This window comes from Giraffa tippelskirchi, chromosome 12, assembly GCF_054371585.1.
Source record: "Giraffa tippelskirchi isolate mGirTip1 chromosome 12, T2T-mGirTip1v1.2.pri, whole genome shotgun sequence".
Classification (NCBI taxonomy): domain Eukaryota; kingdom Metazoa; phylum Chordata; class Mammalia; order Artiodactyla; family Giraffidae; genus Giraffa; species Giraffa tippelskirchi.
In genome coordinates, this window is record NC_137286.1 from 44,749,950 (window position 1) to 44,776,036 (window position 26,087).

General features: G+C 49.6%; 1 protein-coding gene across 11 annotated transcripts; it reads right to left on the minus strand.

The window, feature by feature from the left end:
* Positions 1–430: 430 nt before the first annotated feature.
* On the minus strand, positions 431–25,466 carry ZSCAN2 (zinc finger and SCAN domain containing 2). Of its 11 annotated transcripts, XR_014070460.1 has the most exons (6): positions 24,215–24,345; positions 22,016–22,531; positions 12,190–14,167; positions 5,155–5,657; positions 3,852–3,939; positions 431–1,848 (listed from the first exon to the last, which is right to left on the minus strand). XR_014070460.1 is itself a non-coding variant. In XM_081546941.1 (4 exons), exons 2-4 carry the CDS (start codon positions 22,419–22,421, stop codon positions 13,523–13,525), a joined length of 1,095 nt encoding a protein of 364 aa, XP_081403067.1. In that variant the 5' UTR covers positions 22,422–22,531; positions 24,215–24,345; the 3' UTR covers positions 13,439–13,522. The 11 variants fall into 11 exon arrangements, 8 of the variants coding, with proteins under 8 accessions (XP_081403063.1, XP_081403060.1, XP_081403061.1 ...); XR_014070461.1 differs by lacking the exon at positions 3,852–3,939; XM_081546941.1 differs by lacking the exons at positions 431–1,848; positions 3,852–3,939; positions 5,155–5,657 and adding an exon at positions 18,370–18,413 and having other exon boundaries at positions 13,439–14,167.
* Between the last annotated feature and the right edge of the window lie 621 nt (positions 25,467–26,087).

The following is a 26,087-nucleotide window of genomic DNA, read 5'->3' on the forward strand; positions in this document are numbered from 1 at the left end:
GCCCCATTTCTCCCTAGTGCAGAATGGCAGTGTTTTACCCCATCCATATTTACAATATAGAGAATCTGAAGAGCTAACAAATGTAAACAGGTTTTGTGAACTCTTTTGTAGAACTAAAATGTATTGTGGTTTTGTGTTAGTTGCTCAGTTGTGTCTGTCTCTTTGTGACCCCGTGGACTGTAGCCTCCAGGCTTCTCTGTCCATGGAATTCTCCAGGCAAGAATACTGAAGTGGGTAGCCATTGGTTCCTCCAGGGCATCTTCCCTGACTCAGGGATTTAACCCGAGTTGCCTGCATTGCGGGCAGATTCTTTACTGTCTGAGCCACCAGGGTATAGTGGCAAATAAATATAAAAAAGTCAACCCCAGTAGCAATGTAGGAAATAGCAACTTAAAAGAAGATTAAAAAAAAAAAAGACAAGGGAACAAAATAACAAAAGACTTTGTATTTCAATATAAATGCCATTCTTCCACCTAATGCGGTCCTCAGACAGCTGCGTGTATGTTCAGTTCAGTCACTCAGCTGTGTTCGACTCTTTGTGACCCCATGGACTGCAGCACGCCAGGCTTCCCTGTCCATCACCAACTCCTGGAACTACTCATACTCATGTCCATCGAGTCGTTGATGTATGTGGTAAAATCAAGAACTGGGCAGCCAGGATTACAGACCCAGACAGGGATGCTGCATTTGTGATTCACACTCGAAAGTCGAGGACCTGGTTTTTCTGAATTGATGAAAAAACCCTTGTGGAAAGTTCTCCACAAAAGAATGTACTGTTTTCTCAAGTTTTATGCAGTAGTTGAATTTCTGGGACATTCAGGTATATTGATGCTAACCTTTCCTTGATGCAAAACTTTCCTTGTGTGCGTGTATAGAAAGTTAGGTTCTCAGCACACGTAATTGTAAAAAGGCTTTCCCCTACATCAGTGATTCTCAAACTTTAACGTGCATCAGAATCACCTGGTTAAGACACAGACTGCTGGGCTCTGTTCCCAGAGTTTCTGATCAGTAGGAGTGTTAGCCAGGCTTCCCAGGTGGTGCTAGTGGTAAAGAACCTGCCTGGCAATGCAGGAAACACAGGTTCAATCCCTGGGTCAGGAAGCTCCCCCGGAGGAGGGCATGGCAACCCACTCCAGTATTCTTGCCTGGAGAATCCCATGGACAGAGGAGCCTGTTGGGCTACAGTCCATGGAGTTGCAAAGAATCAGATACGACTGAGCGACTTAGCACTTTCTCACTCAGGAGTGTTAGCCTGGGTGTAGTCAGAGAAGCAGACCAGTAGGAGTTATTTCCACACTACTTGTGGGAGCTGGGCCCATGGTCTCGGTAAGGCTGCTGTCTTTCCATTCATCCACTGCTGGAGCCTGGGGCCCACACGGCAGACAGGAAGGGGAGGGCAAGGACCAGCTGGAACATGTCAGTTCTTGATGTGGGTCACCTTCTGGAGAAGCGGGTACACTCTAGCACTGAGCTAACACACCCCTGGCCCAGGGCTGGGAGAAGCTTAAGGAGGATCTTGGGAAGATGGAGTCGCTGCAGGCAGCTAACCAGCCATGTGCATGAGTCATACAGCTGCTCCTGTCCCATCTCCTGAGCGTGGAGCCAGAATGGCTGCAGCTTCCCTTCTACCAGCCACATCTCGCTCAGAAAAATCTTCAGTGCCCTACTCTACCTGGAAACACAGAGGGGTGAACTCTGGGGCATGTGGTTCCGCCCAGACAAGTCACCACATTACAAAGTCAACTTGGGCTTCCCTGGTGGTCCAGTGGTTAAGAATCCTTGTAATGACACCGGTTCGATCCCTGGTCCAGGAAGATTCCACATGCCGCAGGACAGTGAGTTTGTGCTCTGCAACAAGAGAAGCCACTGCAATGAGAAGCCTGCACACTGTTACTGGAGAGTAGCCTTCATCCAGCAATGAAGACCAGCATAACCAAAAAGAAAAAGGAACCTCAAGTTTGAGGGTGGACTTGAGAATTTGCACTTCATTTAAGCTCCCAGGTGATGCCAGGGTGCACATCTGTGGACCCGGCCGAGGAGCACCGCCCTCCACGCATGCCCAGCAGTACTTTTGTACAGGACGGCCTCAACAATCACATCACATCTACCTGACCCCCCCATCCCCACCACACACTGGGTGTGCCCCAGATTTTTATGACAACTGCAAATCCCCACCTCCAGTTTCCCAAATGCTTCTTTGAGAGCTGACACATTCCAAGGGAAGGAAGTCCTGGGGTTCTCTCAGTAATTATAAGGAGGTGCCCCAGAGAAGCCCTTAAAGGACCCAAAGGAAATCAGCGATTCACACATCAGCACAGTATCCAATCCAGTTCAACCATGGGCGTCAGGAGAGGAGCCTCAGCAGTGTGGGGTATTCCAGGCAGAGGGAACAGCACAGGAAAAGACAGAAGTGGGAGAAGGTGCAGCCCCAGCCTGGGGAGCAAAGGAAGTTGGAAATACAACTGGGAACCTGGGCTGCAGCCCATTCGCAGTGGCCCCATGTGCTGTGCCGAGTTGAGCAGGGAGTCCCCCAAGGGTTCAGGTGGCCGTGGGATGAGCGGGTGAGGGCCTCCTCCAGGCAGGAAGAGCAAGGGCATGTGATCCGATGCTCAGACCCGGGGCAGCCCATCTTCATGGTTCATTTGTTGTCCTGGGTTCACTTTGGTGTAACCAGTCAATACGTGGATCGGATTTTCTCTGCCCAGTGTCACTCTTAGACTTGGGCAAAATGGATGCCATGAATTAAGCCAGACACAAGGATACAAGATTCCACTTACATGGGGAACCTAAAACAGACCAGTTCATAGACACAGAAAACAGAATGGTGACTGCCAGGGGTGGGAGGAGGCAAGAATGGGGAGTTACTGTTTAATGGGTAGAATTTCAGATTGGGATGATAAAGTTTTGGAGTTGGATAGTAGTGATGGTTGCACTTAATGCTCCTGAATTGTACACTTAAAAATGGTTAAAATGGTAAATACTATGTTATGTATATGTGTCCGTGCATGCTAAGTTGCTTCAGTTGTGTCTGACTCTTTCAAGCTTATGGACTGTAGCCTGCCAGGCTCCTCTGTCCATGGGATTCTCCAGGCAAGAATACTGGAGTGGGTTGCCATGCCCTTCTCTAGGGGATCTTCCCGACCCAGGGATCAAACCTGTGTCTCTTAAGTCTCCTGCACTGGCAGGCAGTTTCTTTACCACTAGCGGCAGATGTTAAAGAAATAGCATGAGGGCAAGATCTAGATACAGAGAGAAGGAAGGCTATTACTTTTACGACAAACTATCAATCTTTGTGTCAAGGAAAACAGTGCCTTTAATACCTCAGCTGTGGCCTGCCTTAAGGAAGGAGGTTTGGAGATTATTTTGCAGGCTGATGACATTTTTAAAATATTTATTTTTATTTATTTATTTGGCTATGCCAGATCATAGTTGCAGCATGCTAACCCTTAGTTGCGGCAGGTGGGATCTAGTTCTCTGACCAGGGATTGAACACTGGCTCCCTGTATTGGGAACACAGAGATTTAGCCACTGGACCACCAAGGAAGTCCCTATTCTTCAGTTTCGACAGCACATGGGAATCATCTGAATTGGTCTGGGAACATGTTTTGTGAATTAGTCCACAATAGTTTAACCCTACCTTGTGCCTTTCCTACCAACCAAGGTGCTTCTTCCCTTTGGAGGTGCCTGTTGAGGATCCCACAGATTCCTGTGCTCAGCTTTGGTTTATATGCCACACCCTCCCAGGGAAAGGAGCTGTATTCTTTTATTCCACTTCCTGTAATCAAGGGGGGTTTCACACCCACCCATAGAAGGGTCCCTTCTCCCTTGCTCCCTCCACTGCTGCTGCTTACCGCTCACTCTTGTGGGAGGCTCCCAGTTCTACTTTGGGGCTGCGATTCATTTGGTCTTCTGATCTGGCTGTGACATCATCACCATGACCTGGAACAGATACATGGATTCTATGCTTGCTTCAGATGGATGTTTAGGGAACCCAGTACTGATCCTGAGGATTCCTTCTCTGAATCCCTGTTCAAGGACTGGAGAAGGTAAAAATTCTGTAGGCACTAAAAATCACCCCAAGACATAAAGAAGCAAAGAGGTGAGAGGGCTTCTCTGATGGTCTAGTGGTTAAGAATTCATGTCAATGAAGGGGACACGGGTTTGATCCCTGGTCTGAGAGGATTCCATACGCCACATAGAAACTAAGCATGTGTGCCAAAACTACTGAACCAGCACTCTAGAGCCCAAGAGCCGCAACTACTGAGCCCCCGTGCCCACAGCTCATGCTATGCAAAAAGAGGAAGCCTGCACACAGCAGTGAAGACCCAGTGAAAACAAAAATAAATGCATTTTTTTTAATCTTAAAAAAAAACAGGCAGAGGGGAAGCTCAGTCTTATGCAGATCACTGCAGAGGTAGTTAGGAGAGTGGGTATGGAAGACACCAGAGAGATAATATCTGGAACCCAGGCCCACTGCAGTCTGTCCACCCAGCTCTCCTGGGGCTGCTTCTGCTCACTTCTAGGCAAAACTGCCAACACAGAGACAGCCAGCAACAAAAAAGCTATTTTGCAACAGGACCCAAAGGTTCAATGAAGTTAGTAAAGCCCGGTGAAGCCCCTTGCTTCAGGCTGGCTCCCGCTGAATGAGAGCTATTCTCCAAAGAGAAAATAGCTTATGCACGCTCCTCCTGGATCAGAGAGGTGCTCACTCTATTTTAAGCAATTTTCTTATTTAACAGCAGGGACCGACACTCAAGAGTACCCAATATTGTGCATTCTCTGAAGAGTCAGTCTGAAAAGTGGAAGGGAATTCCCCAGTGGTCCAGTGCGAAGATGCCATGCCCCCAATGCAGGAGGCCTGGGGTTCGATCCTTGGTTGGGGAACTAGATCCTACATGCCCCAACTAAGAGTCTGCATGCCACAACTAAGACCCAGCAAAGCCAAGTTAATTTAAAAATGTTTAAGGAAAAAGAAAAGAAGAGTCAGTCTGAAAATGGAAGGGAAGCTGTAGCTACCAGTCCCAGGGAATGAGCAAATTCCACATTGACACCAAGAGAAAAGTCTACGCATCATCCATATACTGCTGGCAACCCAAAGTGGCTCTCTCACATTCCTCTACTTTAACTACTCAGAACTAAGTTCCTATATCTCACCTGCAGCTGCTGTCTTCCAGGTTCTCTTTGCAAATCTTCCACCAGGGCCACTGCCTCCTGTCCACTCTCTGGATGCTTCTGTCTAACCCAGATCTGGATCTCCTGGGGAAGGACAGCCAGGAATGGTTCCAGGACTCTAGGAACTGCTCTTTCGTCTACCTCTCTGGTCTCAACCACCGATGACCAAGCTTCCAGAGTTGGATGAGGGACTCCCAGAGTCCTGCTGTTTCTCAAAAGCAGAAATGCCAAAAGCACTGGCAGGAGGTCTCTGGTCCAGGGACATTCCCTCGAAGGAAAATTTCCTGCTCCCTGTGGGAATCTTCCTCCAGCTTCACTATTCAAAGCCCTTGAAGTACTTGAGGAGTGTGGATTTGTTTGTCCACAGCTACAGCCGTTGTTCAGATCAGAGAGAAACCCTGCAGCTGTGCTCTGAACTTCAAAGCTCTTCCTTCACTTCCCTGAGAAGCCATCTTCAGATAGGAATTGAAGTAGAACTTGAAATTCTAGAGCCAGAGACGTACATTACAGAGTGAATTCTAGTGAAAACCACAAGGTTAGCCCAGTAAGACTGAGGTGATGAAAATAGTCCTCCTGTTCCTCTCCACACCCCCACCCCTGCCTGTGCCATATCCTGATGCCCCGTGGAGTCTGGCCCTCTGTCACTGGCTTCCCCTCTGGGGAGTCAGCTCCAGAAGTTTGACAGGAGGGGTCAAGGGCTGGTGATCTGGTTGGAAAGAAGGGGAGTGTGAAGCTGTTTTTGCATAGCAATTTACTTTACACCAAGAAAATGCCAGTTATCCACACTGAAGAATGAGGATGGGTGGATGGAGAAAATAGGAACAAAAAACTGCCCACTCTCCTAAGCCACTGGTCTTCAAAGTGTTGCCAAGTACGTGTGGTCCAAGAGCCAGACGGGCACCCAAGGTGGCAGCACCTTGGAGAGCAGCGCCTGACTGGAGCCCGCTCTGAGCTTCGGCGGTTCCATGGTTCCAACCCTCAGCTGTCCTTCCCACAGGCTGGGTTCTCAGACTGGGGTGGGGTGGGGGGGCCCTCTGGGGATTCCTCAGTCCCGGCATCATAACTCTCCCAAACAAGGAGAATTACCCTGGTTATTAAGGTTACAAGATGTGAGAGCAAGGATAATGTGATCAAAGACTCAAAGGATGTTACAGCTGGAAGGAAAGTTGAGACACTCAGGCTTCCACTCCCTCAAAGCTGAGGCAGTCATGGCTCAGAGACCCCCAGGACCTTGTCGGAGGACACAAAGCTGGCCGGAGATGGGCAGTCCGGTGACGGCGGACGGGGTGTCTGACTTGCAAGAGCATGACTTTTACCGGAAGGCTACTCTGCTCCGCGGGCGACCTTCTCTGGAAGCTCTATGGGGTAAACGCGGGCCCTGCGGACGGAGCTGCCTCGTCGGCGACGAACCTCTTCGTCCCCGCCGGGCCTGGTGGACAGCGAGAAGGAGGGCGCCGCCAGCATGAGGAGTGCATCCTCCCCTGGGGTCCGGACCGAAGCTGTCGGACCCCGGGTCTTCGCCTGGTCACGCCCAGCCCGTGTGAGCTGCTCAGACCTGAGGTGAGAACCGCTCCCGTCCGCCGAGGCCCTGCGACCACCACCGGGGGCCTGACTCCGCGGCACCTTCTCTTTGGCCACAGACAGTCCCTACACGACACTCCCACCCCGAGCAAGGACCGCAAATTACCACAATCGGACAGCGACTAAACGCCGGAAGCGGAAATGCAAGCTTCCGACGGACTCGGGCTGGCTGAACTACATTTCCCAAAGGCCTCCGCCAGCGTCTGCCGACTGACAGCAGCATTAACCAATAATCTTTCGGAGTGGCTTGGGCGCCGTTTATCGATGCGAATCATCGATGACGGGTGGGATTTTCCTACACGGAGATTCGGAGTTGCTGAGCCACAGCTGTAGTCCACGCAAATTGAGAGGCTGCAGTCCTGCCTCGCTTCTCCCACCCCCGTGGGAATTTGGGGAGGTGGCGGCTTCTCGCCTTACTCCGCCTTGGGGGGGGGGGGGTTGTCACTGAAACAGAGGGACCTTGGCAAAGCATTTCCCTTACAGCTGAAAGTGGGTGTTTATCCCTGTTAATCCCTATTTAATCCTATTATACAGGTGAATAAACCCTGGCAGCTTGGACCCAGTTCTCAGGGTGGCGCTGAGACCACAGTTCAGATGTTTTGCCATTTAAACAAAGTGCTTTTCTGGCTGCCCCCTGTAGTAATGCTTCACCACCATCCTCCCCTGTGCCGCCCTCTCCCCACGGGCCTCATTTCCCCAGTGCACAGTCCTGGGTGATTCAAGATGACTATCATTGACGCTTATTCATTCAACAGTCCATTGTATAGCATATACTTTGGGCCAAGAAAAACATTTCCTCCTCTTGAGTGCAAACTGGCAGAGGGTGCACTTTCTAAAGTGGAATGGTGAACAACCCAAGGAACTCCAAAGCAGTAAGATTAAGTGCTAAATGGAGTAGCTTTCAAAGTAAATGACTGGAAGGAAGTACTAGAGAGCAGCTGGGAGAGCCCAGGAGGAAAGAAGGTGCACCCTCAGGGAAGAGGGTGGGGAAACTATACTTTATACCTCTGCTATTTCTGGCCGCTCCACATGGCATGTGAGATCTTAGTTCCCTGACCAGGGATCAAACCTGTGCCCTCGGCATTGGAAGCATAGAGTCTTAACCACTGAGCCATCAGGGAAGTCCCTCTCAGCATATTTTATCTGATTTGGTTCTGACAACAAATTTTGTGTAGTAGGTCTCACTCCCTATTTAACACATAAAAGGTCTTAAATTCAATGGAAGGTGGGTGAAGATATGATTTCCCCCCAGGAGGGGCAGCCTGTGGTGGGGTATAGGACAAGAAGGGCTCTATCTGTAGAGTCCTAAATCCAGCTGCAAGTCTGGGTCATGGAGATTTCTTCTAGCCTCTTGGATCTTAGGAACAAGAGTTCCAAGAGGGCTAATGTGGAAAACTCAGCCCAGCGCTTTCAGGGTGCACACACACCTAGCTTTCCAACCAGCTCAGTCTAGAAGTTCCACAGAGCTGCCTCAGGGACCAGCAAAGTGGGGCACAGACCCAGCCCAGGAGAGAGCTTTGGTTCCCACCATCCAGTCATCAGAGCATCTTTGCTTTTACCTGTTGTTTTTTTTTTTAATAACCTTAAAAATTAATTTAATTTTGGCTGTGCTGGGTCTTCATGGTGGCACTCAGTATTTCTCTAGTTGCTGCACAAGGGCTTCTCGTTTTGGTAGTTCCATGTGCAGGCCTCCAGTTAGGGCTTGCGGGCTTAGCCGCCCAAAGGCTGTGGCTCCCTGCTCCCCACTAGGCTCTGAAATCTTCTATCTCAAAATCTGAGCATCATCCATGCAATTCTACTTCCACTTCCTCTATGGCCATGTGCTATATTATCAAGGGGGAGAGAGAAAGCAGACTTTAATATCTATCCAGAGATTTGAAATAGCTTCACAAGGTCAGGCAACAGGGAGGTTATAATGGCCCTACATTTGAAAAAAACTCCAGGTCTGTCATTGAGAGACTGTGGGAGGGGGCAAGCCCAGCACACGGAGCCCCCGCCCAACTCTCTGGTGATGAGACAGACCTCCCATCAGGGATACAGGGTTGAGGAGGGTGACCCCCAGTGATGGGCAAGAAAGGGTCAGTTACAGCAGTGGATCACCTTGACACTAGGGGAGAAGACTGGAACGAGTAGCCAATATGCCAATTTTAATGTTTCCTTGTGCTTTCCATTTGTTCCTCTGGGATTTCTTTTGGCTTTAATAATGCAGTGGGGGGACTTCTCTGGTGGTCCAGTGGTTAAGACTCTGTGCGTACAAGGCAGGGGGCTCTGGCTCAATCCCTGGTTGGGGAACTAAGATCCCACCTGCCATGTGGCATGGCAAAAAAAACATTTTTTAATGCAGTGGGGTTAACTGAATTTAGTAGAGTGGTTAAGCGACAGGTGCTGGGCAAGTTCGGAGAAGGCAATGGCACCCCACTCCAGTACTCTTGCCTGGAAAGTCCCATGGACGGAGGAGCCTGGTTGCAGTCCATGGGGTCGCTAAGAGTCGGACACGACTGAGCGACTTCACTTTCACTTCTCACTTTCCTGCATTGGAGAAGGAAATGGCAACCCACTCCATTCTCCCTGGAGAATCCCAGGGACGGGGGAGCCTGGTGGGCTGCCGTCTATGGGGTCGCACAGAGTCAGACACAACTGAAGTGAGTTAGCAGCAGCAGCAGCAGCTGGGCAAGTTACAAACTGAACCTCTCCTCTGGGTCTCCAGGTCCTCACCTGTAAAGTCGGATAACTTATTACCTCACAGGGTGGTTGTCAGGACTGAGACCTGCATGTAAAGAGTTGATTAGCACGCTGCCTGTGCAGAGTAACCTTGCCATAGACTGTGCAACTCTCAGCTATTACGGGTTACTGCAAACCAGAAATGCAACTCACAGGGAAGTAGAAGTCCATGAAAAACAAGAGGAAGTCTCATGATGACCTGCCTCAAACTGTAAAATCTCTAATAATGAGAGTGAGGGTGTGTGGTTAGTAGCACAAGTGTGCCCAGAGCTGGGTCAGTCCAGCTCCCGACACTCCATGTGTGCTTGTATTCCCAAATGGCTAAGAATTTTGTAGGGCCTGGTTCCCGAATGGCTCTAAGGGATTGGAAGGAGGAAGTCTTGGGTGACTCCCAAGTTTCCAGGTTGGATGAGACCTAGTGGATGGCGGTGCTACTCATGAAAAGGAAATTCACCTGTCACCAGCACACTGGTCACAGGAGATCAAGGGAGGCAGGTAGTGGCGTGAGTTCTGGACTCGCAAGTCTGAGGCTCTAGGAACACTAGAGGTAAGTTGCAGGAAGAAGCCATAGAGAGGGACAGACTAGAAATCAAGGCAGAAGAGCAAGGTCCTGAGCTCTGCAGGGAGGTGGAGGCGAGCGGCAGATGGACAGAGAGCACTGTTAAACCGAAAGTGCATCTCCAGGCTGAGCCCTGAGGTGAGGAAGTGGCGAGGTTCAGAGAAGTTTGCTGGTTTGGGGGTGGGACGCTGAGGGAGCCCACACCAGGCAGGTTCAAGGTTCTCAGAGGTGAGCAGAGGCCTGGGGGCTGGCATGGGCCAGAGGGTACAGGGTGGTTATTGTGAGGCCACGCTCAGGGCAAAGCAAATAAACCATTTATTGTAGGTTTTTAATTGTCCCAAGGCTGTTCTCATGAACTTAGAAACAAACTGGTAAGAAAAAACTTGGTCCCTAAATATATGTACTTTGAAGGGGAGATGGTCTGTTACAGAGACACGGCTGGCAGAGGTAGATCTGCCCAGGGGGTGGGGGCGGCTTCTCAATGTTTTTTAGGGGAACAAACTGTGTCCTTCTATCCAACACACTTGCCACACAGACCCCTCTCTGCCTCTGCAGACTCCCTCTAGCTGCAAGCAGGACAGGAAGCCAGGGGCTCTCAACCTTTCTAGAAAACCATCATCTGTCATTTTCCCAACCTGGTTCCTGCCTGATTGATTCTGCAATTCTAGCTAATCTCGTTTGCTTTTTATTCCCAGGATATTTTGTGTCTCTACCAGGTAGGGAGGAGTAAAGAAGGAAATTTACCTAGAAAAGTTTAAAAAGCTTAGTATCAGTTGTTTTCTCGAGGTGAGACTTTAAGAGAGCCACCATCTTCTACAACCCAAATTCCAGGGCGTCACTGAGGATACCCTCTTGGCCCCACTCCCTTACAGGCAGGGCAGATCTTGTCTCTTCCCAGACAGACAGGAATCTTTCCCCCTGTAAAGCGGCGTGCCGATGCGTAACAGAACTTCTTGTTCACAGCCTTTCCCCAGCACCCAGCACAGTGATGGTACACACGCCCTCAGTACATGTTCTCTCAGTAAGTGAAGGAATGGAGTCAGCGATGGGGATCTCACAGCCTAGTGGTCTGGTGTAACAGCTGCTGCCGCCTAAAGCTTCCTGTTTCTAACTTAGTCGATTCTGGATGGAGATGACACCTCCTGGGGAGGCCACCTGGCACAGGAGTCAAAGCTGGGGCTCCAAGCATCAGTTGACAGGCTAGATGCAGCGTTGGCAAAGGGCAAGTGGAGAGGTGTGTGCACTGGTCGAACACATGGGACCAGGTTTGCCTTAAAGCTGTGCTCTTTGAAGCAAGTGACTTTTTTCCCTCTAAAGGTCTTGGACCACTTCTGGCCTGAGGAAGGATGTGAGCGGGTGGGTGGAGTAGGGAAGTGAGATGTGGGTTTGCTAATAGTCAAGCTTGGGTTTTTAACACATGTGAAAAGACAGACTCGGGAAAAGAATGGGACTCAACTTTATTAGGCGATTTGGAGCAGCCACCCTGTAAAAACCAAGGTGCATTCTGAGTGCAGACCCCATGCATAGGAGAGAAGAGCCTGTTTTTACCATCCTCTTCCCTCCTAACAAACCCCTTCACCTGCTATCATCCTGTCTTGACTATTTCACGGCCGAGAACAAAGCCCTGGGAGCGTCTCAAGATTAAGGGAGACACTGTATCTTGATTCAAGCCCAGATCTCTCCAGGCGACAGATGATGTGGCCTCAAAATCAATACCGCCTTAAAAAGAATGCCCTCTGTACACAAAAGCTACCAGACCGAATTCTAGATCTGCGTACGTAAGACAGAAATGACAAGTACACAGGGTGACGATTACAGGACCATGGATCTGGCGGGTAAAGATGCAAAGCCACCCTGCAGAATTTAGGACGATCACCCTGAATGAGACAGAAATATCCACCAGGGAGAGGCAGCTGGGGGCTCTGATGACACCTCACACTCAAAAACCGAAACTCTGTAAGAGTAAGTGCGTCCCCCACTCCTACAGCCAACTTACTCCAGGACAGTGAGCAGAGACAAGAGCAAACACATCACTTCTCTGTTTATGCCTTCCCTGGCAGGCCCTGGGCAACCTCCTATCAGTGGAAAGTTTCCAGGCCAGACTATCTCGTGTTTCCATGTTCCTGATACTTTCTAGAACTCGCAAAGGACTTTACCTTCATGCAGATGACTCAGAACAGGAGAAGCCCCTCCGCCTTGACCCCCGAAATCCAAACCCAGGACCCAGAGGCAGGAAAAGCCGGTTCTGCCAAGGCAGGGGGCCTGGGATGCTTGCAGCTCGGGTGAAGGGACCTCAGTCCAACACAGGCAGCAGAAGGACCAGGTCTGGGGCCTCTCTCTGAAATGAGGGCCATGCTGGATTCCGTTGCACACGGAGAACTATCCCCCCTGTTCTATCAAAGGGGAAACCGAGGCACAGAGGATCAGGAGAGATGGAGCCAACAGAGTCGAGAAGTGTCACAGGAAAAGGACCAAGCTTTCCGAGTTTCCACTCCTAAGCTCGGTTCTCAGGGTCTGACTCTGACCGCTAATGTGACGGGATCCCAGGAATGAGGGTGAGCAGGGGCTAAGATCCTGGCAAGAAGCCTTCAGGAGAACAGCTCCTCTAAAGACACATCCATGCGTGGGGGCAGGGTGGCCGGTCCCTCTCCTGGGGCCTCCTGTCCCTTATGCTCCCTCCCTCTCTGCCCTTTCAGTAGAGCTTCTCCTTCAGGTGTGTTCGCTGATGGGTGATGAAATTGGAACTATTGCTGAAGCCCTTGCCGCACTCGGGGCACTTGTAGGGCTTCTCACCCGTGTGGATCCGTTGGTGGATGATAAGCACCGAATTCCAGCTGAAGCCCTTGCCGCACTCGGGACAGCGGTACGGCTTGTCCCCCAGGTGGGCTCTCTGGTGCATGACCAGGATGGAGCCCCGGCTGAAGCTCTTGCCGCACATGAGGCACTTGTAGGGCTTCTCGCCCGTGTGGGTCCGCTGGTGCACCACCAGCTGGGAGCGCTGGCTGAAGCCCTTCCCACACTCCCCGCACTTGTAGGGCTTCTCGCCTGTGTGGATCCGCTGGTGTTTCAGGAGGTTGGAGCTCCAGCTGAAGCTCTCCCCGCACGTCCGGCACTCGTAGGGCTTTTCACCCGTGTGCGTGCCCTGGTGGGCGATAAGGCTGGAGCTCTGGCTGAAGCTTTTGCCGCACTCCCCACACTTGTAGGGCTTCTCCACCAGGTGGGTCCGGCGGTGCGTGGCCAGGTTGGAGCTGCGGCTGAAGCTCTTGCCGCACTCGCCGCACTGGTAGGGCTTCTCGCCCGTGTGGGTCCTCCGGTGGGTGATGAGGGCCGAGCTCTGGCTGAACCTCTGGCCGCAGTCGGGACACTTGTAGGGCTTCTCGCCCGTGTGGATCCGCTGGTGCCTGATGAGGTTGGAGTTGTAGCTGAAGCTCTCGCCGCACTCCTTGCACTCGTAGGGCTTCTCGCCCGTGTGGATTCCCTGGTGCGTGTTCAGACTGGACCGGTTGCCAAAGCTCTTGCCGCACTCGGGGCACGAGTAAGGCTTCTCGCCCGTGTGGGTCCGCTGGTGCGCGATGAGGTTGGGGCTCCGGCTGAAGCTCTTGCCGCACTCGGCGCACCGGAAGGGCTTCTCGCCCGTGTGGATCCGCTGGTGGGTGATGAGGTTGGCGCTCCGGCTGAAGCTTTTGCCGCAGTCCCGGCACTTGTAGGGCTTCTCCCCGGTGTGCGTGGTCTGGTGCCTGCTGAAGTTGGAGCCGTCGCTGAAGCTCTTGCCGCACTCGTCGCATCTGTAGTATTTCTCGCCGGTGTGGGTCCGCTCGTGGGTGATGAGGTGAGACTTTCGGCTGAAGGTTTTCCCGCACTGGGGACACTCATAGGGCTTCTCGCCCAGGTAGGTGCCCTGGAGGCCGATGAGCTGGCCAGCTTCCCTGCCCGGGGCGGACACCACCCCGCGGTCCTTCCTGGGGATGTTTCTCCGGGGCCCCTGGGGGTTGCAGTCTCTCTCCACGTCACTTTCCCAGTCAGACTGCGGGATGCCTTCCCCTTCCGGCACGTCTGACAACATCTCTTGGGACTCGATGTCCTCAAATATGTCCTGGTTAGAGCTCTCTCCATTTTCACTCTGGATCTCAAAATCTGAAACAATGAGGAAAAATGTGCAATTTGTACTCAATTTCCTGTAATGATGAGAAAAAAAAACCAAAGGGGAGGGGCTTCCCTGGTGGCTCAATAGTGAAGAATCCACCTGCCATTGTGGGAGACACGGGTTCAGTCCCGGATCCAAGAAGATGCCACAACTATCGAGCCTGTGCTCCAGAGGCCCGAGGGCTGCAACTGCTGAAGCGCTCGAGCTCTAGAGCCTGTGCTCTGCAAGGAGAAGCCACCGCAGTGAGACGCCCACGCACCACAACCAGAGAGCAGCCCCCACTGCGGCAACTAGAGAAAAAGCCTGCACAGCAATGAAGACCCAGCACAGCCAAAAATAAACACATAAATGAAACCTATTACTTACTAGAAGAATTCTGGAATAACTTTTAAAGGAAGTCAATGCTCAAAAAGGCAGAGAATTCTTCTAAACACGATTCAATATCTTTAAGTTTTTCTTTTTTTGACATGGGATTATTTTTTAAGTCTTTATTGAATGTGTTACAATATTCCTTCTGTTGTATGTTTTGGTCTTTTGCCCTTAAGGCATGCGGAATATCTCAGTTCCCAGACCAGGGATCAAACCTGCACCCCACTCATTGGAAGGCCAAGTCCCAACCACTGGGCCACCAGGGAAGTCCAACTATTCAATTTCTGATGGTCTCACAGGCTAAAGAATAGCATCTTGATTTAATGGGTATTTCCCTGGTAATCTGTAAGGCTGAACATCTTTTCTTATGGACATAATTCATTTTTATTCATTTCTAAATTGCCAGGTCATGTCTTTTATTCCACTGGGTTGACTTTTTTTTTATGAATTGTAGATGCTGTTATAGAGCAAGGCCCTTATCTGCTACACTGCAGGCTTTGTTGCAAACATTTCCTCCCAGTCTCTGCACTGGCTTTGAACTTTCTTCACAGTATCTTTTTAATATAAAGGACTTTTTTTTGTTTGTTTCCATGAGTCCAATCTAGCTTTGATGACTTGCTTTAAAATACTCTCCTATAGGTGATTTCAGATCGTTTACAGTATAGATCTGTAACTCATCTGAATTTATTTCTGTGTAACTCGTGAAGCAGGGCTCTATTTCTGTGTAAGTTATGAAGCAGAGATCCACTTTTAGTTTTTTCAAAAGAGTCGGACCACTGTCCAAATACTACTGAATTGCCAAAGGACCTTTATTGGTTAGTAGACAATTACAACTCATCCTAAACCAATGGTTCTTGCATTTTCCTACCCTGACCCAGGCTCTAGGCTCGCATGGAATTCAGAGGGCCACGTGTGTCCCCCTGCCCAGCCAGAGGCCTCTGCTTTCTCTCCCATACTAAAAGCATATCAGAATAAGTGTGGAGAAATTTGCTGTCAATATGGGGATAAGAGTGCATGTTCTGTTAAGAGAACAATGAGATCACTGGTCACAGACTTCAGTGCTTTAGTGTGTGTTAGGCTCACAATTCTTGTAAGGTCCCTTCCACCTGACTGTGACATACTGCTGGGTCTCAATACCATGGCCAGAGCCACTGGTTTGAAATGCAGAAGTGGGTCTCTAATTCTGATACAGCTGATGCCCCAGTGGGATTCTCCCCATCAGGGCGCTGCCTTGGTGAGCCTGGTGGGAACCCGATAGCACTTAAGTGGCTTGGACTGTTGTTCCCCTTGAACTCTGACTGCTTGAAAGACGAAGTGCTGGGAAAAACAGCAAGGAGCTGTTATCAGTTTAAATGAATGACTGCCAAACAGTTTAGTAATAACGTTACATCTCAAGAGTTCTGTGTGGTATACATTTCAAATATTTAAGTGAATTAAAAGTGATGTTGTTCTGAACCTGAGAATCGTGGCTTTAAGAAGACATATACCTTTATAACCCTACACTGCTCTCTACTCTTCTTATTGACAAGAGAGTGTATGGGCTCCATGCTGGCTCATTAAAAAGTCCACCAACCAATGCAGGGGACACGGGTTCGATCCCTGGCTGGGGAAAATTCCACATGCTGTGGGGCAACTAAGCCTGTGTACCACAACTACTGAGTCCGTGGCTTTAGAGCCTGGGAGCCACAACTACTGAGCCCACATGCCCAGAGCCCGGGCTCTGCAACTAGAGAAGCCACTGTGATGAGATGCCCTCGAACCGCAACTAGAGAGTAGCCCCCGCTCGCCGCAACTAGAGGAAGCCTGCACAGCAATAGGGACCCAGCACAGCACTAAATAAATAAATAAATAAAATTATAAAAATGTATTTGTTAACAGCGTAAAAGATGATAATACCCATTGAGTTTGCTAAATATCAACAAAGAATTAGTACAGAGCTTCCATGAGTGAAAACCTAAGAGCAGGTGCTCTCGGGGCTTCCCTGGTGGTCCAGTGGCTAAGACTCCTCGTTCCCAATGCAGGGGGCCCGGGTTTGATCCCCAGTCAGGGTACTAGATCCCACATGCCACAACTGAGAGTTCTCATGCAACTAAAGATCCTGTGTGCTGCAACTGAGACTAGGTACAGTCAAATAAATACATAAATATTAAAAAAAAAAAAAGTGTAGGTCCTCTCTTGCTGTACTAAGCTGCCTGGCCTGACTTGCCTCCTGGCCTCAGAATTCTCCCAGGTCTTACCCAGTCTCCCTTTTGAGATTCTGGAATATCCTGAGCCATGTTCTGCTAACTTTGGGCTTGACCCCATTATGCTTTAAAACACAAGTTTAGCTTGGCTTTCTCAAGGGAAAAGCAGATAAGCCTGGAATGATGAAGCTATCCATCTGCCTCCTTCATTGACCCAGCAGTTAAGTTTCTCCACACCTGCAGGGAGGCAGGAAAGATTCATTTTTCTCACTCCAACAATAATGAATCTCCACTATGTGTAGGGCACTGTACTGGGTACTGTACTGTAAAAAAAACGGAAAAGAAGACAGGTTCCTTGACTTTGGGGTTTTTATAGGTTCCTAGAAGAAATAAGGTGAGGACCAATACAAACAGAAAACAAGAGACTTCCTTGATGGTTCAGTGGTTAAGACTTCACCCTCCAATGCAGGGGGTGTATGTTCTATCCCCAATTGGGGAACTAAGATCCCACGTGCCTTGTGGCCAAAAATTCAAAACATAAAACAGAAATAATATTGTAACAAGTTCCATAAAGACTTTAAAAATGGTCCACATAAAATAAGAATCTTAAAAAATATATGATACGAAGCCTAAAGAGGAGGAGAATCTGAATGTTCTAGGGGTAATGATTTCACGCAGAGGTGACAGAGATGCTCCTAGGTGGTGGATCTAGGGATGGGGAAGAGAGGCCGGAAGTAAGGATGGCTTTATAGAGCAGGTGGCCAAAGGTGTGTACTCAGAGGATGACCATCACACAGGGATGGAACAAGGCCATTCCAAGTCACGATTCAGCAGCTCAGGTGAAAGCTAGCAAGCAAGCACAGGCTATGTTCAAGGAACAGCATGATCTGAATGGAGCGAGGGCTGTGGCGAGGAGATCAGGGGAGGACCAGCCAGGGGCCACCTGGGCCAGGCTACACAGGGCCACGAGTGCGAGCAGAACAAAGAGGTCGTGCTTGATCTGGAGACACTGGGGGACTAGAGAGGATGTGTAAGCAGAAGTGTCCCATCGCTCAGGTAGGACTGCAGCAGCTGCCATGCAGGTGGAAGAGGCTGAAGGCACGTTCCCTCTAGAGGCTCCTGCCAGAGTCTGGTGAAACAGCAAGAGCCTGACTGAGGGCTGGGAATGGAGTTCACGGCAACCCAGTCCAGTATTCTTGCCTGGAGAATTCCATGGACAGAGGGGTCTGGAGGGTTACAGTCCATGGGGTTGCAGAGTCAGATGCAACTGAGCAACTGAACATGCATGCATGGGGATCAAAAATGTCCTTGGGAAATGCAAAGAGAGATGAGATTTACCACATAAGCTATTAATATAAGGGATTTCCCTGGTGGCCCAGTAGTTAAGAATTTGCCTTGCAACACAGGGGACTCGGATTCAAGCCCTGGATGGGGACCTAGGATCCCACATGCAGGGGGGCAACTAAGCTGGAGAGCCGTAACTACTGAGCCCGAGTGCTCTGGAGCCCACGTGCCACAACTAGAAAGTCCGTACACTGCAAGGAAGATCCCGTGTGCTGCAACTAAGACCCAATGCAGCCAAATTAATTAGTTAAAAAAAAAGAAAACATCCGTTTGTGAGCCAGGTAGCAGGTTCTCACCAGATCTGATAGCACTTGGATCTTGGACTTAAGAGCCTCCAGAACTGTGGGAAATAGATTTCAAAACTATTAATACAGGTCCAGTCTCAACTGAAACGACAAGATATTTGATCTGAGAATGCCCAGAGGTGCCTGCTAGTCAAATATTAAACAACACAGTCTAACCAGGTCTTAAAAACATGCTGGGTAAAACATGTGACTAAAGGTCCCAGGCTGGACAACCAGACTAGAGGTCAAGTGGTCTTATCCTGAAGACATGCTTGACAAGGGATGGAGATCACTGCAGAGGTTCCTCTGAGCAATCACCAGACAGGTCAGGAACACATGTTGAAGAAATGAAAACCAATGAAGATGACCTCAGAGGCAGAAATCAGAGCACTGACAAGCTGCTCAGTCTGGACATTCTCCAACTGGGACATCCCGTGAAAGATGAAACAAAGCCAAGTGGGGAAGGCCGTCACCGTGGGGGCCAGTCATTGCGTCAGAGATGCCTGGTGAGACATGACCCCCTGCTGTGACTCCAACTGCACAATAACCCAGGGGCTTTTCCTCAGCCCTTCGGCCCTCTGGCCTCTCTTTAGCGTCTAACTCAAGAGCCTGACGTTCATCACAGACTTGTTACATCTGTCAGAAAAGTAAACAAGGTTTTCAAAAAGGACGAAGGCTTTTGCTTTTCTAAGCAGGAAGAGTAAAATTAAAAGTTATTTTTCAGGGTCAAAGACCATCTGGGACTTTGCTTCAAATAAAATCCGGGGTAGGGACTTCCCTGGTGGTCCAGTGGCTAAGACTCCATGGCTTCCCAATGAAGGGGGCCCAGGTTCTGTTCCTGGTCAGGGAACTAGATCTCGTGTGCCTCAAGTAAGAGTCTGCAAGCCACACCTAAGAGCCAGTGCAGCCAAATAAATGAATAAATAAAAATAAATATTAAAAAAAAAACCCTGAGATCCCCCCAAACACATGTGGAAGCAAACAGACTGGAGTTTGAATCCTGGTTCACCACGAACCAGCTCTCAAAGAAGAGCTTGACTTTGCTGAATGTCCATGTCCTCATCTGTTAAATGATGGTCCCACACACTTCACGCGATTATTAGTGAGATGGAGGTGTAAGGTGCCTAGTGCAGGCCTGGGCTCACAGTGGAACCTCCATGACCACCCTCTTCTCCAAGTACAGCTTTATTCACACCTCCCAAGTCTCTGGGCATTGTTACAACTCCGCCCCCAAACCATCTTCCCTTCCCAGTCTCCTGAATCCTCTCGACTAGATGCCTCTGAATTAGTCACCTTTGTCTTAAAAAAAAATTTTTTTTTTGCTCATGTCTCATAGCATGTAGGAGAAGGAAATGGCAACTCACTCCAGTATTCTTGCCTGGAGAATTCCATGGACAGAGGAGCCTGGTGGGCTCCAGTCCATGGGATCGCAAAGAGTTGGACACGACTAAGTGACTATCACTCACTCACGGCATGTAAGATCTAGTTCCCTGACCAGGGACTGAAACTGTGGCCCCTGCATTTAAAGCACAGAGTCTCAAACAATGGACCACCAGGGAAGTCCCTATTCACCTAATGACCCTACAGATAAGTCACCTACAGTCCTCATTTGTAGCCCCTCTTTCCAACACCCTACCAAGAACTAGGACTTCGCATCTCATTTGTGATGAAATGATTAAGAACATGAGCCATGTCCTCAGACCCCTGAGCTGGCATTCTTGTTCAGCCTCATACTGGGGGCACGACCTTAATGGAGTCACTTATCTTCCCCGGTGATGATAATCCTGCCGATCTCTCAAGGTGGTGACATCTATGTGAGTTTTGCATATAAGATGCTAGGCACAGTGCTTGGCCCACAAAGAGGATCCATCAGTGCTGGCTGGTGTTACCATGAGTTCTTTCTCTCATGTCCCATCTCCTCCCCTTCCCTTGCTGTCCCCACCCCATCACTGCACACTCAGCGTCCAGGCGGCTTCCCAGCTGCTCTCCCACCTCCAGTATAAAACCTGTATCCTGTCGTTGAGCTCAGCTTCCTCCCCTGCCCCTGGGGCCCTGGTTACAACCTGCTGAGGCCAAAGCCTCACGCATCCTTCCCCCAAACCCTACTTCCCACCACTTCCTAAAAACACACTTTCCACTCCAATCCGCCTGTCTTCCTTACGGTTGGTCACCAGAATGTTCACCTGAATGATCCCACACGGGTCCACTCTTCCAAGCCTCTGCTTAGCACAGCTCCTGGAATGCCACACCCTCCCTCAGCACCTTTTCAAACCCCTCACCAGCTAAACCTCTGCTCAAGGGTCACGTCATTCATGAAGCCTTCACTGACCTTGCCTCTCCTCTCCTCTCCAACCCCTTTCCCCGAACCTCTGCAGTTCTCATCAGCACAAAGGTAGCCGCCGTTTCCCACGGGTCCTGAAACAGTCCTAGGGGTACAGGTGCCTGTTGTTGTTCAGTTGCTAAATCATGTCTGACTCTTGCAACCCCATGGACTGTAGCCCACCAGGCTCCTCTGTCCATGGGATTTCCTAGGCAAGAATACTGGAGTGGGTTGCCACTTCCTTCTTCAGGAGATCTTCCCGACCCAGGGATCATGTCTCCTGCATTAGCAGGCAGATTTTTTACCACTGAGCACCCGAGAAGCCCAGGGGCACAGGCAGATCTGCAGTAAACATTTGGTAATCAAGGCAGCCCAGTTTACAGCTGAAGACCAGAAAGGAGGCAGGGTGGTTGAATGGCATGCATGGGTCCCACAATGTAATAATAAAACTAGAGACAGATATATTAAGTTACAAAAAGCTCCAGTTTGGAATTACTCTTTTAAGAGCCCAAGGTGACTTTATACCAAAGACTAAGTCCCTAGTTATTAGCTGGCTTACTCGTCCTTTATCATGATTTCACAAAAAGTAATCACTTAAAAAAAAAATAGGATTTGGTTTATCTAATTGCTGGAACTTAAAATATCTGGATATGTATTGCACAACCAGGTCAAAGTGCCAAGAGGTGGTTTATGGGGTCTTCAGCCCCTTTCCTCATTACCTCCATCAACTTCCCAACCATTCCAACTACAACACAAATAACAACTGTGCTAACTATGTGAATGTAGCTCCAATGGTAGTTCTGGGCTTCCCTGGTGGCTCAGTGGTAAAGAATACACCTGTCAATGCAGGGGATATGGGTTTGATCCCTGATGGGGAACATTCCACATGCTACAGAGCAACTAAGCCCACGTGCCACAACTACCAAAGCTCTCGTGCCCTGGAGCCCATGCTCTGCAACAAGAGAAGCCACCGCAATGAGGAGCCTGTGCACCACAACTAGAGCCCCCACTCGCTGCAACTAGAGAAAAGCCTGAGCAGCAACGAAGACCCAGCACAGCCAAATAGAAAAAAAAAAAAAAGTCCTCTAAGCCCTAAAAATTACTCTTATTACTTAAAAGAGTAATTTCTTATGCTGAAATTCTGGAACTGTCACTGCAAACAATCAGGGCATTTGGGGTGACAGCGTGCTGATCGCCTGCAGACAGACTGGAGGGATGGGGCTGACGGGGACTCAGTCCTGGATGCCACCTTTTCCTCCTCTGCAAACACCACAACCCTCCGTCTTGGGGTGGGGGTGGGGAGCTCCCACCCTCTCCCTGTGAGGCTCTCCATCTCACCACTGTCCCGAAGAGTCTGGGTCAAGTCCTCCACCAGGGCCACTGCCTCCTCGCCACTCTCAGGCCGATGCTCCTGCAGCCAGGCCTGAATTTCCCGGGGCAGCACGGTCAGCATTTGCTCCTTGGTGTGCATCTCTGGCCTCAGCCAGCGCCGGCAGAGCTCTCGAAGGCGGCCGAGTGCCCCCTGCGGCCCTCCAGCCACGTCCTCGTGCGGGCTGCCCTTGCCAGCACCCTGTGGAAAAGGCTCAGACTCAGGGCCATCTTCTTGAAGCACAGCTTCCTGTACCCAGGAGTCGTCCTCCAGGATCACGGTGGCCACCTCCTCCTCCTGGTCGTCTTCCTCCCGAGGGAGGTGGACTACGGGGCTCCGTGGAGCGGTTACTCTCGGCCCCTCTGAGGCCATCATCCACGTCCTTGGGTTGGAATCACTCAGGCTTCTGATCTTGACCTTTGGTCTTCTCCAGGCAGGCTCCCTGAGAAGATAGCACCCTTCTCCAGTTTCAACAAGTGGTCTGGCTAAGAATGAGAGAGAGAACTAGGATCAATAAGTAAAAAGTCCTAAAACAATCTAACTCACAACAGCCCAGGTCAGGCCACCAAGTGATTCTTACATCCGCAAATCAGAAGTTTCCTGTCCCTCTTAAAGGAAAAATGGCTTATTTCTGAAAGCATCTCTGTGGCAAGAGAAGAAGAATCACAAGCACAATATACAGTTTTTCTTCCCAAAAGACCAAAGCTTGAGTATGAGAAATTCAAAGCCCTCGAAAGAACCCAGGACAGAGCTATCCTGCTCTAAGTCAGTTCAGACTTGCTGTAGAGTCAGTGACCTTGACATAACATACAACCCAGTCACACAACCTCACGGATTACCTAATAAACAGATAAGAACATCCATCCTACTAATCTGAAAGAAACATCTTGGAAGAATTTATAAAGGATCAGATGTCAAGGCACTCTGAGCCTCAGTGAAAGGAAGGAAATCTCTCAACTGCATCATTATCATATTTTAAAACATAACATTTTAAAATGTTCATATTCTTAGATCCAGCCTTGGCCGCTCAGGAATTTATTTTTTAAAATAACCATGTTTGCAAATAGAAATTAACTAAATATTTGCAAGGACACACAACTGTAGCATTGTTTCTAATTGCAAAAAAAACTGACACCTTAAAATCAAGCAGCAGGAGAATGGTTAATTATGGCACATCCATACAATAAAATGTACTAAAAGCTACGCTGATGATGTAAAAATGGCTATGTTTGGGAGGGGTGGGGGTGGGGGGGTTGGGGGAAGTGAGGATACGGAGATGTTACTGAGAAGGGGCTCAAAGGAGCTGGAATGTTTTATGTCTTGATTTGGCAATGGTTGCATAAGAGCATACATATGAAATTCAAGATTTGTGTGCTCTAATGTATGTATTTTTAAATATTTAAAAAATTATGCTTACAATAATTATTAATCATTAATGATTTAAGATAATCCTCATAATATGAAAACTAATGAATAAAAACAAAACCAGCAAGATAGAAAAACCACAGACACGGTATGACCCCAATTCCTTTTAAAAATGAACACATACACAAGGAAAAAAAAACCTAGATAGAAATTCTACAAAATGTTGAGAGCACTTATTTAAAACAAAGACTAAAAGGCAATGAAGTTATTTTTAAAAATCATCACTACAGCATAAAGACTCAGAAACACTCCCGGGAAAACTTTTTAAAAAGAAGAAAAAAGAAAAGCCAGTGGAAACACTAAAGCTCTCAAACTGTATTCACCAAATGGCTAGAAGAAACAGTTATAACACAATTCTTAACTTGGGGGTGGGGGGCAGGAAAACCGTTCCCAGACAATTTAAGCGTTGTCCCACTTGGGGCCAGACACGCCCCCTCTGAAGCTCAGTTTCCCCATCTGTAAAATGAACTGCGCGGGGTGTCGTCCACTGAGCCTTTCAGTCTAAAGCCTGCGCCCCTGGCTGGATGTACAAGGAGCTCGCCGCTAGGGAGAGGAGTTCAGGTCCGCTCCCTGAGCCCGACCGGGCGCCTAAGCTCGGACAGCGGGGGCCCGCAGGACACGGACACGGCCCCCGACGCCCCTCCCCCAGCAGGGCTGCCCGCACTGGCTCCAGGCCCGTTATCCCCTGGCCTCGGGCTGCTCTCCAGACCAGCACGGCTCCAGCTCTGGGTCTCCGGGCTCACCTCTCCAGAGACCGGATGCCGCTTCCTCGGTCGCTCCACGCGCTAAAGCGCCCCCGGGCACGGTCCGGCCCCTGCGGAGTCGCAGCGGCTCAAGCCCGAGGGGCACCGAGAACAATGGACGGGAGAGGCCCGCCCCCCCGCCGCGCTCATTAGCCACCGAGAACGGGCCCTGGAAACTCTGCTTTCCTATTGGCGAATACGGACCCAGACTGGCGGCGGGAGCGAGACTCGGCCGAAGGCATTGTGGGAGATGTAGTCCCCCACGAGCCGACTGCGACCTAGGGCCAGGGAGCAGAGTTTGGGGATTTGATAACCTGCGCGGTGCAGGAGGAACCGAGGCGGGAAATTCCGCCGACTGGCAGTCAGGGCCCCAGAGCTGTGACCTGGGACAGATCACTCCACTTCTTTATGTCCTCCAAATAGTGGTCTATAAAAAGGGAAAGTTGGATGGAAGCTCCCTTTCGCTGTAAACTGTGTGGCAGATAATTTTGTTAGGCCCCTCGACAGCCGAAAGCGGCCCCTGAGTAGGAAAAGAATCCGCACGGAGAAGTCCCTTCCCGCCCAGCCAAGCCCCCCTCCCACAGCCTGCCCACCTGCTCGCACCTGGCTTCTGGACACCCCTTTGTTTACGCACGTGGTGTTGCTGGGTCAGGAGAGCTTTGTCCCGCCTCTTCTGCCGCGGACCTCCCATTCTTTCCTCCGTTTCCTCTCGTATGGAACCTGCCTCATCATACTGCCCTAGGCAGAGTCACCGCCCGCAGCACACCTGCTCCAGGTCTCCTTGTTATTGATAGTTATCCCAGCCTTCCTTATTGTCAATCTCGGCACTGGGAGGAGCTGAGAGTGACAGATGGGCCGTCTTGTGGGGTTTCAGTGGCTGGCACTGTCCACTAAAAAATTAGTCGCAACCTGAAAGTAGAGAATGTTTTGTTCAGTTGGGAATATTCAGGACTCCAAGCCCCGGAGACAATATCTCAGCCCTGAGAAATAGCTCCCAGGAGGCGGGAGAGGGAGTCAGGCTATATACAAATTTGTAAGGAAGGGAGCAGGCAGTCTGCACATCAAAGAATTCTTCCGTAAGAAAAACCAGATATCAAGTTAAGGAATTTAGTGCTCTTCTGTGTGTGGGAAGGTGCAAGAGTGTGGGATTATTGAAGTCATTTCTTTCACATGCATCTCAGCTATCTAGGGCCAGCATCCTGCATTTTCCCTTAGGGCCCACCAGCTGACATTGGAGGGCTGGCTGCAGTCCATGGGGTCAAGAGTTGGACGCGACAGAGCGACTAAGCACAGCACAGTCACTGATGACTGTGACATCCTTAAGTTCCTCACATAGGGAGTGGTGCTGCTTATTTGGCATAGCTCAGAAATTCACATCTGGAGAGAGAAAATGGCAGATAGCTATGACACTTCTTGCCCACCAATATGGCAGGAAATATTTCATTTCACAGTGCTCTTAAAGAAACGGCTGTCGTATCAGTGTATGACAGCAAGTGGATAACTGCCTGGAAATTCAAGGGGGAAATACAAGGCCAGAGAGAAAGACACTCCTAACATTATTGACTAGGTGATTTTTGCAGAACCTAATGCCAATTTGTTATGCTAGTGAATATTGAACCGTCTCTGATCAATAATGTTTGGGTAACAAAAGTGGTATTAATACATCTGGTCAATAATTAGTGGTCTGTGATAGAACAACAGTATATTTTTGTACAAGGCAATTATTGGGGGCATGCACAATCAAATGACCACATTTGTTTTAATTTTTATTTAAAGTTCATTTTCATGAAAATTTAATTTTCATTCATGAGTGTTTGAGAAATGTTTCATGATTATTGGTGATTTTAATCTCATTTTCTATGAACTGATTTTT